General features: G+C 43.6%; 1 protein-coding gene across 1 annotated transcript; it reads right to left on the bottom strand.

The window, feature by feature from the left end:
* Positions 1 to 345: 345 nt before the first annotated feature.
* Positions 346 to 11,872, bottom strand: LOC117534363 (cysteine sulfinic acid decarboxylase-like; the record flags this gene model as incomplete). The annotated part of the gene is given in 13 exon segments (XM_034198539.1): positions 346 to 783; positions 924 to 1,013; positions 1,098 to 1,149; positions 8,256 to 8,455; positions 8,544 to 8,625; positions 8,717 to 8,781; positions 8,870 to 8,986; positions 9,136 to 9,190; positions 10,838 to 10,917; positions 11,035 to 11,257; positions 11,352 to 11,442; positions 11,529 to 11,655; positions 11,733 to 11,872. Coding segments are annotated over 13 exon segments (1,496 nt in total), but the record flags the coding sequence as incomplete, so codon positions are not given.
* Between the last annotated feature and the right edge of the window lie 53 nt (positions 11,873 to 11,925).

Here is an 11,925-nt window from a genome sequence, read left to right as displayed (position 1 = left end):
TGAACTTCACTAAAACCACAGCACTTTTATTGGATATTACATTTAATTAATTTAAAGGAGCAAGAGCTGTAAAAATGTGTTATCTAATCAATAAATCCTTTTATTTCATCACACCCATCTTAGTCTTTTTCTAGTATTCACATATTTTGATATGAATTCGTTCTTGTATTTTTTATGACAATAAACCTTCAAATGCTCTTTTTATTATTTCTTGTCGCACAATTTTTTTCTCAGTTTACAAACACTGACAGGAAACGCCACCGGAAGAGCTTCTCGGGAAGCGTTGTGATTGGCCAGGCTCCCTGTCACGTGATCGAAGCAGCATGACCCACACTTACGGCCATCATTGTGAGGGAGTGGTTTTATTCAGTGGATATATTTAAAAAGAATAAGAAACATATCAATTTGTTCAATGATTCATAACAGACAGATTTTGATCCATGGTCATGGGATTTTAGTATATCGTTGTATTAAGACAACTTAAAGAGCAAATCAAGTATCTCAATGGTACAGTCAGGCTGTTTATTATACCTTTAACATTCAAATACCACGCATAATGCACAACTCCTAAGGTCTAGTCTAGACAACACTTCTGTCAAGTTGCTTTGTTCACAAGTCATTTCCCAGTCTTTCAATTTCATCAAGGAAGAAGTCCATGTCTTCCTTGGAAACCAGCGTAGAGAGGACAATCATGCGGAAAAAGTTGACCTTGTCTCCCAAAGGTTGGTAGCCCACCATCATCGTGCCTTGCTTGATCATGCGCTCTTTGATGACTGGAGCTACCTATTATCAAGAACAAAAACACAGTTTGACTCAGACGCTCTGCGGAGGTGAACGCTTTAAGATGGTGGCCTTGGCGTTTTATTAACAAAGCATGAAACACAATCATTTAGTCTTTCTGTTCCCAATCCAGTGAGACTTACGTTTGCCAGTCTGTCCTGGTAATCTGCATTTCCTTCCTTTCCCCTCATGCTTGGCGGGATAAACCAGAAGCATACATTCAGAAACTCTGGCTGCCCATGGAGAAAAACACTCAGGGTGAAAACATTGAATCTTCAGTATGATATAATATCAGTATGCTGGAGATATTTACTCACCTCCCACAAAAGATGAAACCCTTCCCGTTTCCTCATCTGCTCCACCAGATACCTGCAAGAGGGATGTTAACGATACAATCAAATACAAAGGGGCTTTATTGGCATGATCTTAACCCTCCTATTGTCTTCGTTTCCCCCCTTACTTTGGTGTTCGGTCAAATTTGACCGGTCCTGTTTTAACTGCTATTACATTAATACAAAAACCATTAATCATCTCCACATTTCATTTAACAAGCTTTCAAACTGTACATATTGTATCAGACTACTGGTGTACATGAAGAACTGCAGTAAATATACAAAGAACAGACACTGAACATGTATTCATCTCTCACCTACGCTGTCATTGGAGGCAGTCGCAATTTCTACAGGCTCGCACTTACCTGTTAGCATCTGGCATCTGTTAGCATCTGTTAGCATCTAGCTCTCCTGCTTACAAACTTTTAGCCATCCCTGCTTATACAAGTAGTAGTTTTAGTTGTCTGCGAACTGTGGAGGCCTACTCCCACCTGTCGAGTGCGGCTGTATACTGAGGTGTTTTTCCTCCGGAGACGTCGCGAAGAGACGGAGCGGCTCCACCTGTTGCTGCATGCGATCTGCGATTTACGGAGGCCTGCTCGTCGCGAAGAGACGGAGCGGCTCTACCTGTTTGCTGCCTGCGATCTGCGATCTACGGAGGCCTGCTCGTCGCGAAGAGACGGAGCGGCTCTACCTGTTTGCTGCCTGCGATCTGCGATCTACGGAGGCCTGCTCGTCGCGAAGAGACGGAGCGGCTCCACCTGTTTGCTGCCTGCGATCTGCGATCTGCGATCTACGGAGGCCTGCTCCCACCTGTAGAATACGGCTGTACTGGAGAGGTTTTTACCCCGGAGTCGTCGCGGAGAGACGGAGTGGATCCACGCTTCGGGCTTGGCCTGCTTCCACCGGGCGTGTGCTGCTGTGCGGAGGAGGATTTTACCACCGCTGGGGCCTGCTTTCCACCTGTCCTGGTTCTGCTGTTGCAGAGGCCTGCTTTCACCCCGGGGATACCACGGAGGGACCGGAGCGCTTCCACGCTGCTGTTTTCGCCTGTCCTTTGCTGCGGTGCTGATTTTGCTCCAGGATCATCGCGGATACTGTGTGCTGGTCTGGGAAAATGGCCCATATCGGGATTCTGCTGTGCCTGTTTTGGACTATGAGAAGATCTCTAGTCATTCTGAGAAGACTACTGGATTCAGGTCTGTTCTGCCACCCGCAGTGGGCATCCCCTGCAAAGGTTCGGATGTGTTACACAAACAATTACCGGTTGCCTTGTCACAGACAATCTGCTCGACAAAATATGTTTGTCTTTTTTATTTTCCTGCGATGATGGTTCTTCAGGACTGCTTCTTAAGCTCTAATCACACTCTCGCAGACTTTTCCGGTGTTTCTAAATTAGATGACGGTGTATGTGTGTCGCTTAAGAGGAAAAGATGCCTGTTTTTGTTGTTGTAATTACTGTCAGGAAATGTACAACCTAACCCTGGTCCGCCCAGTAGTAGTAGTCAGATCGCTACTCCTGCTGATTTTAAAGCTAGGTCTGGGTTTCATCCACTTGAATGTGCGCAGTCTGTTGGGTAAACTAGATTTTGTCCGTATCTGGGCTCGACTGAGGCTGACGTCATTGTCTTATCAGAAACGTCGCTAAACAAAATCTATTTTGGCCTCTGACATTGCCTTAAATGGTTTTAATGTGTATCGTACCGACCGGCCTAATAAAGGTGGTGGCGTTGCCATTTATGTTAAGAACAAGTTCAGTGTAACCGCTGTAGTTTCCAAATCTATCAGTAAGCAATTTGAATTTTTAGCCATAAATATAGAAGTGGCAAAGGGTCAACAGGTCATGGTAGTGAGTTGTTACAGACCCCCCTCAGCTGTCAAAGACTCCTTGTCTTCGCTAGCAAATATTTTATCACAGCTAGACTACAAGGAAATAGTGCTACTTGGAGATGTTAACTGGGACTGGTTAACTGCAGTGTCAGAGGATTTTAAAAACCTTTGTATCTCTTTAAATGTTACTCAGATTGTTGACAGTCCTACTCGCCCTAATATTAAGTCTCCTAATAAATCCTCCCTAATTGATCTCATTCTAACTAATGTTCCCCATAAATATTCATCTGTGGGAGTATTTGAGAATGATCTGAGCGACCACTGTGTTGTAGCCACAATTAGGGACACTAAGGTCCAAAAGGTTAAACCTCGTATTATCATCAAGAGAGACAAAAAACATTTTGTGGAGCAGGGTTTTGGTCATGATCTGTTTGGGTTTGATTGGGGAAAAATCGATCTGTGTGCTGATGTAGAAACCGCATGGTATTATTTTTATCTTGGTTTTATGGAGATCATTGATAGACATGCACCCCTGCGTAAATTTAGAGTGAAGGGACGAGACAATCCTTGGTTTTCTGCTGAGCTGTCTAGTCTCCTTCATGAGAGAAACAAGGCCTGGGCAAAGGCTAGGAAATCAGGCTCAGAGGTAGAGTGGCTGCGTTTCAGGCAGCTAAGGAATAGCTTCACTTCACATGTCAAAAGTGCAAAGTCGAAGTACTATCTGTCAGTTACCACAGAAAACCTAAATAATCCTAGAAAATTTTGGAAAGCAATAAAATCGATATCCACCGGTGAGATCCGAAATGAGCTACCTCCGTGCCTCACCACAGCATCTGGCTCTATATCGGACAGGGCTACAATGTTAAATTGCTTTAATGAGCATTTTGTGTCCTGCGGTTCTAGGTTTGATTCTGTCACTAACTCTGCTTCTGTGAACGCCCCAATCCGTGACTCTGAACAATGTGGTCTGGAAAACCCTTTCAGTTTTACTCCTTTAACTATTGGTATTGTTCATGAAGCCTTATCTAAGCTAGATCCTAAGAAACCGGCCGGCCCGGACAACGTAGAACCTTTCTTTTTAAAGATAGCTGCAGATTGTATTGCTCCTCCTCTCACTACTCTTTTTAACCTCTCTCACAGCACAAACAAAATTCCAAAAGTATGGAAGTCAGCGTATGTCCTGCCTTTGCTAAAAGGAGGGGAGGCCACCTTATTAAATAACTACAGGCCAATCTCTAAGTTGTCAGTTCTGGCTAAGGTTCTTGAACGCTTAGTGAGTGAACAGGTAAAGGAGTTTTTATGTAACAATGACATCCTGTCTAAACATCAGTCAGGCTTCAGAAAGCAACACAGCACCATCACTGCCACAATGAAAGTGGTGAATGATGTGGCGAGTATTTTAGATAATAAGCAGAGTTGTGCAGCTCTATTTATTGACCTGTCCAAAGCGTTTGATACCGTCGATCATCACATCTTAAAGCAGAGGCTAGCCATTATAGGCATATCCAGCCATGCAGTGGGTGGTTTGTGAACTACCTCTCTGAAGGTCCCAATGTGTTCACTTTGATGGGCTGTCTTCTGAGTGGTTAAACATTGCTAATGGTGTTCCTCAAGGTTCTGTTTTAGGTCCACTTTTATTCTCCATCTACATCAATAGTTTAGGTGAAAATGTGGATGAAGCAACTTTACATTTGTATGCGGATGATACCGTGATGTACTGTGCAGGTCCCTCCATTCAGGAGGCTGGTGTTAAATTACAGGCTGTTTTTAACATTATTCAGACTCAGCTCTCTGAACTTAAGCTTATTTTAAATGTTGAGAAAACCAAGGTAATGCTCTTTTCTAAAGCTAAAAAGACTCCAGAGCCTGTTTTGGATATTGTTACTATGCAAGGACAAGTACTTGAAGTGGTTACCAGTTATAAATACCTAGGTATCTGGCTTGATGATTGTCTTACTTTTAAACTTCATGTCAATAACCTGCTTAAAAAGCTGAGGGTTAGGCTAGGTTTCTTTTACAGAAACAAGTCCTGTTTCTCGCTTGAGGCCAGGAAAAGGCTCTGTGACCTTTTGACCTGTGCTGGACTATGGTGATCTGATCTATATGAATGCACCTGCCCATTGCCTGGAAAAGTTAGATGCCGCCTATCACAGCGCACTGAGATTTGTTACCAACTGTAAAGCACTGACTCATCACTGTACCCTGTAGGCCAAGGCAGGTCTGCCTTCACTAACTGTACGGAGGCTCAGTCACTGGTACATGTTCATTTACAAAGCCATGTTGGATAAACTACCTTTTTATATCTGTTCTCTGATCTCTCCACGAATTGAAAGTACTTATTGCCTGAGATCTCATGATGTTGTTTTATTAAATGTGCCAAGTGCTAGGACTGTCTTAGGGAAGAAATCTTTTAGATGTGCAGCTCCACTAAATTGGAACAGTCTGCAAACATGTTTAAAACTGAGCACTTTGGTTCCCCTGCATCATTTTAAAACTCAGCTGGGTGACATGCTGTTTGATACTCATGGTACCTGTCTCTGTAAATAGAGTTTGTAAACTGTACCCTGTACATTATGTTGTATGTCATCCTTATTGTTGTTCTGTTGTTTTTATGTTACATGTGTAACTAATGTCCTGCAGGTCACCTGAAGAAGAGATATTTTGATCTCAAGGGGCTTCACCTGGTTAAATAAAGGATACAAACAAATTGGTGTGCCAGGTGTGATCCATGTGGGGGGAGGGGCACATAAGAGCGGGACACATCTAGAGTGTGTGTGTGTTTTATCTGATCCGGATGGTTACCAATTCCTTTTCGTCATGGCGGTCATGTTTGAGCGGGAACACCATGGTTGTTACAAAGTTGACTAAATCATCCAAAGTTCAATGAAAGTGGTGATCAGCCATTGTACATGTTCAAATGTCTACTGTGAAGGATATCATGAAGCCTTAATGCAATCGAATGTAAAACTAAAAAGTTATGATTGATGAAAGTAGTGAATCGGTCAGATTTGACCCGAAGACAACAGGAGGGTTAAACATAGTATTGCCAAAGCATTCGGCACGAGGCGATAACAGAATAACACTTTCTGTTCATCTTCATTACAGCTCAACAAACGGCTTTGCTTTTATTTTGTCTCAATAGAGAAACGCAGTGACGCGTCCTAAAACCCGGAAGTCAACTCCTTCCGGTTCCTTCGTCAAAAACGCAATGCCATTTCTCCATAGGATTTTGGAAAATATCTGGAAATCAGGTCTGTGGTTGAGACACATTGAAGAGACGGATCACGATTTGTTCAGCCGGATAATCTCCACATGTCTACTTTTATAATGTTCTAATCATAAATCTAGTCTCCAGAAGCTAAATGCTAACGTTATGCTATAAAGCAGGGGTGCCCAACCTTTTTTGAACCGAGAGCTACTTTTAAAGTTGCCAGTCTGCCGAGATCTATCAGTCCAAATAGAGAGGCGTAGCCATTACTGACAGCCTGCTACCAGGTAAATACACACTTATACTTGTATTAAACTGACCTTTGTACGACTAATACTCATAAAATACTGCAGATCCTTTATCTTACCTCTTTCTAATCTACACACATACAAGTATTTAACTGAAGTTACACAACAGTGTTGTTGAAACAGAGTTTATTCACACGTCACTACAGTGGGTAATGTTTTCAAGAAGCATTGAACAGTGCTGCCACATATGACTCAGGAAGAAAAGAAAATACTCTGAACCCTTTCTTTGCCATTATATAAAAATAGTGTTGCTACAAAAGTATAAATGAGGCTTCCTGATAAGACAACTCAGATCTGAAGCTACACAGGAATCTGCTGCCAACGTGCAATAAAAAAGACAACATTAATAGAATCAAAACCTTTTTTTGTTGCATTTTAGTAGAGTATAAAAATAAATGCCTTTAAAATAGGATGCAAGCAACACTAGCTTCTTAACCTGAATTGATGATATGACTATAATCAATTTAAGTTTGCTTTCTTATACTATTTTGTACAATAATTATAATGAATAAGTTCAAACAAACTCAAACTTACAGCTGATTAATAACGGTATCTAACTTGAGTTTTTATTATATCAAAAACCTGTTGAAATGCTTCTGTTATTTTTATTACGCGTCGGCAGCCTCCAGGAATGCTTCTTTCACAACTTCGCCGTCTTTGAAAGACTTCATGTGTTTCTCAAGAACGTGACGGACACGATAAGATGCTCTGGTAGCAGCCTTGCTCTTGTTGTTGGGCCTGGTGGAAATGGACTGCTGTGCATTTAGCTGTGCTTTCAGGCCCCTCCCCTTTTGGAGCGTAGGGCAGAATTAGGAGGGAATTCCGTCTCGCAACGTTTGTGCACTGTTTTGAAATGCCGCTCCGAAAATACCCTTCTTCGATAAAGCCACGCTCGCATTGCAGATGAGAGACAGATGGACTTTGAATTGGAATAGATACAAATATAATCATCCTCCCACTCGGAGTGAGAATTATATATGTTTTGCTTCTGCCATAATTGCGGTCTTGTGTGTGTGCGGACTGTCACTCCTACGGACAACGTTAGCGAACTAGTGCACTGCCCATTGCTCACCAGCCACGCCCCGACACATGGGGTCACGCCGGCCAATCACAAAGCTTTGATGCGTTCAAGTGCATTATTCTGGCACAGGAAGATTATGTTATAGGACATTAACGATAAAACAGAATATTGTTGTTCTATATTTAGACACATCTCGCGATCGACCGGTCGATCGCGATCGACTGGTTGGGCACCCCTGCTATAAAGGAACTACAGCAGGGTCGCTGCTTCAACGTCACGCCAACTTCAGATCCAGATTCAAACACACAGACTCTAGATGGAACGAGTTGAAGCGTTTGTTTGAACACTTTGCAGGAGGCAGGGACTTGCTTTCAAGCAGAACAGAAACTAACTTAGAGGAGTGTTCACGTGTTCGGCGTAATGACGTACAACGGCCTCCACGACTTCTATAGTCCTATTCAGCCACTTGGTAACAACCATCGTTTCTCAGACACGTCCACTCTTCAGAAATCACCAGTGGGGTCACTGCTGATGATTTAATGTCGTAGAACAAAACGTGATCCGTCTCTTCAATGTGTCTCAATCACAGACCTTAGTTCCAGCTAGTCTCCTAAACCCTACGGAGAGATCCCATTGCTTTTTGTCGAAGGAACCGGACGTGGTAAAAATGCTAACTTACTTCCAGGTTTTAGGACGCGTCACTGCGGTTCTGTACAGGATAAGATACATTTGAAGTACAACTATAGGTTTGTTTTTGACTTCAGCTGGATGCCTACCTTACAAGGTTAAAAGCTTTGTCTACACGCTCGGCCAAGCCAATGGAGCCAACCGCTTTCCACATCAACCAGAGCTTCAGACAGTCATCCTTGCGGCCACACTGTACCGTCTTGTCCCCGACATCCAGATTGACATCATAGAATTTGTCTTGCTGGAAGAGGTAGGTGGCATTGGCACTGTGGCACTTTTTCAACAGGTTCTGAGGACAAGCACAAGTCGATTACTGTCCCTGATTAATACAACGTTAAACTTTATTATGTGTATCAGATAACGCTGTAGCCTCAAACCGTTGTATCCTGCAGCAGCAAGGCAGAACACTGCAGGCCAGCCATCAGCAGCTTGTGTGGATTCCAGGCTACTGAATTTGCTCTTCACAAACACACGGACATTGTTCATATTGACCATAGCTGCCTAACGGTATCCTTTATAACAGTAAAAGTGTCATCATGCATATTAATACCTGGCAACCCCTTTCATCAGATGTCTGTGCTGCTGGGAAAACAGCACGCTCCCTCCCCAGGCAGCCTGAAACAGAACACATGGCATTCACCGTTAGTAAAAACAACCGAAGCTTGTCCACAGACTTGAGTCCGTCTCTTTCAGGATCACTCACGTCTACATGCATCCAGACGGTGTGTTTCTCGCAGACATCAGCGATACGGTCCAGTGGGTCAAACGCACCCCGCACTGTTGTCCCTGACGTGCAGCTCACAAGTAAAGGTACTGCACCCTGATGGAAACACATTCTGGCACTTCAGGTTTGCAGGATATACAAATCGTTTAATGTGAGCAGCAACTTTCAAATAATCACCGTTACAACTAATTTAAGTTACAAAAGGGCATGTTAAATATAGTCGATTTGAGTGTTAGTGAATTTACCTGAGCTTTTGTCAGCTCGATCTTTTCCTCCAGGTCCTCTGGAATAAGGCGGCCTCTAAAGCGCACAACATATAATGGAACATGAATTACTCCGACTATACAGCACCCTGATAGTCATCGTGTATACCAAAACAAGCTTTAGTAATCGTCCAGGCTATAAGACATCCAATCATACTATAGCATTTTCATTGAATCGTTTATTTAGCAGGGACAATACACATTAATGAACACTTGGAGCTAATTTCCATCCCTCACATAAAACATTTAAGAACATGACAATTATACACATGGCAAATGCATGATGTGTGTAACGGAGGTGATCTCTGGGCCCATAGATCTCGGCCTCCGTTACGGGTAATATAGCATTAAAAACATTGCACAGGAAGCAGGGAATATATGTCATTTATGTAACTAGTTTGTCTGTCTCCTGGTTTCATGTTAAAAGTGTTCCCCTTCCCCCATGTCTGTGCTGTTGATTGTGTTCACCTGGTGCCCTGTGTTGTCTCCCCCCCCCCACCTGTGTCGAATTGCTGATTAGTCTGTGTATTTAGGGTCTGTTGCCCCGTCTGTTTGGAGGCTGGTAGTGTGTGTATTTAGGGTCTGTTGCCCCGTCTGTTTGGAGGCTGGTAGTCTGTGTATTTAGGGTCTGTTGCCCCATCTGTTTGGAGGCTGGTAGTGTGTGTATATAGGGTCTGTTGCCCCGTCTGTTTGGAGGCTGGTAGTGTGTGTATTTAGGGTCTGTTGCCCCATCTGTTTGGAGGCTGGTAGTGTGTGTATATAGGGTCTGTTGCCCCGTCTGTTTGGAGGCTGGTAGTGTGTGTATTTAGGGTCTGTTGCCCCGTCTGTTTGGAGGCTGGTAGTGTGTGTGTATCCTGGTGGCTGCAGGCTGGGCCCACGTGAACAGCAGCAGCAGGATTGAGGCTGTGTGTATCGTGTTCATGCTGTAATAAATGCCCACACCGGGTTATATTTGGGACGTGCTGCCTCTGCCTCCTTGCTTGGTCTGGGCCGCTCAGTCTCACAATATGCAAAAAGTGCAAAAGAGCAAGAGCAGCATATACAAGTATTTGCCACATGGCAGTACAATGTAGCAGCTACGACAAAGTGCAAGATAAGATACAAGAGATGAAGAAAGTGCAGGATGAGATACCCCTGTGTTAAAGTGCATGTACACGTCTGTTTGTTTCTCATCCATTCTTTGAGTTGACCTTTGAAGCTATTGAGTGGGACAATCCCGCATCTCAGCTGGGAGGCTATTTATAAATAAAAGCACATACTTTTAAAAGACTTCAAATAGTCAAAACTCAAGACATGGTGTTTCTCCAGGATGGTGCAGAGGTGGGATGAATGTGGCTTTCTGTCAAACACCTGGACAGCTCTCTGGAACAGCTGCTCTCTGGGTTTCAGGTTTGAGGCTCAAGCAAACAAACAGTATTCAATGTGGGATAGAGTCACACAGTGGACGTGTGACTTTGCAGCATCGACAGTTAAGAAGGGTCTGATTTGTTCAACATGCAAGTTGAATTTAATGGTGTTTTCACATGGTCATGTCTCGATGTTGCTTATATTATCCGACCAACAGTCTAAAAGATGAATATACAAAACCTTACATTTAATGAGATTAAAGTAATGTTGCCTTAAATTCAAGCATTCATTGATTTATTATCAATGGTTTCAGCTTTTTTTATAAAAAATACATTACCCTTCATCCACTTTCACCACGACGATGTTGTCCGTCCCAATGCCCAGATAGGCAGCCCCTTTCTTCACCGAGTAATGGCTCTGGGAAAACAAACACATTTATGTAGAGACAACACAGTGGCGATCCTCTGATACACTTTCAATCTCCACAGTGACATAAAGTCCTCAAGCATGCAGTGTTCAACAGCTTCTCCTGACCTCGGCAGAGGTGAAGATGGTGAGCCGTGGGACAGCCCACAGACCCTGGCTTTTGACCTCTGGGAAAAGTCGGTAGCGTGCGAGGTTCATGGCAAACATGTTACAGGTAGAGCCCCCAGGGCAGAAGATACCATCACCTTCCGTCCAGCCAACCAGCTGCCGCAGTGATCTTAAAACCTCAGTCTCAATCAGCACAAACACTGGGGCCACCTCGTAGGTATAGCTGCAATTAACACACAAAAAAAGTTGTATTTCGTGCTGGATTTTTACATAATTTATTAACTTAACGACAAAATTCACATTATTTAGATTCTTACAGGTTAGTGTTGAGAGCCTCACTGAGGAATCGTCCAGCCAGGGCATGATAGTCCACTCCTGCAAACAGCTGATTAAAGAAACGTGGGTGACCTGGAAGAAACAAGCCAGGTCTCATCATCACAGAAGACAAGGTTTACTAACCACGTGAATGTCTCTGCTGTCTCCGGCAGGCTCACTTGTCTTGATGCTGTACTTGGCAACATCTTGTACTCTCTGTAGGAGCCTCTGTTGTGGCTCCCCCGCCGCCCTGAGCTCCAAATCCAGCAGCAGGGCCAGATGTTCGGGCTCTTTCCACTCACAGACCTGCAGGAAGAACACGTGGACTTTTAGTTTTTGCTCAGAGAACTCACTGTAATCTGACACCTGTCATTTTAGGCCACCTTCTGCTTGACGTCTGTTCCCTTGCAGAGAACCTCCTCGATAATGATTTTGAAGGCTTCATTCAAGAAGAGTTGGCCCTCTGAATGGTCCATGAGAGGATCATTCAGGTCAGGGAGTTCAGCTGGATCCTGGCCATCGGCTGTTAGGAGAGAAGATGAACATTTAAAAGATCATTCAAACATTATAAACATG

The sequence above is a fragment of the Gymnodraco acuticeps genome, unplaced genomic scaffold (assembly GCF_902827175.1).
Source record: "Gymnodraco acuticeps unplaced genomic scaffold, fGymAcu1.1, whole genome shotgun sequence".
NCBI lineage: Eukaryota > Metazoa > Chordata > Actinopteri > Perciformes > Bathydraconidae > Gymnodraco > Gymnodraco acuticeps.
Note: the sequence above shows the minus strand (reverse complement) of the source record. Positions and strands in the feature narration are given on the sequence as shown.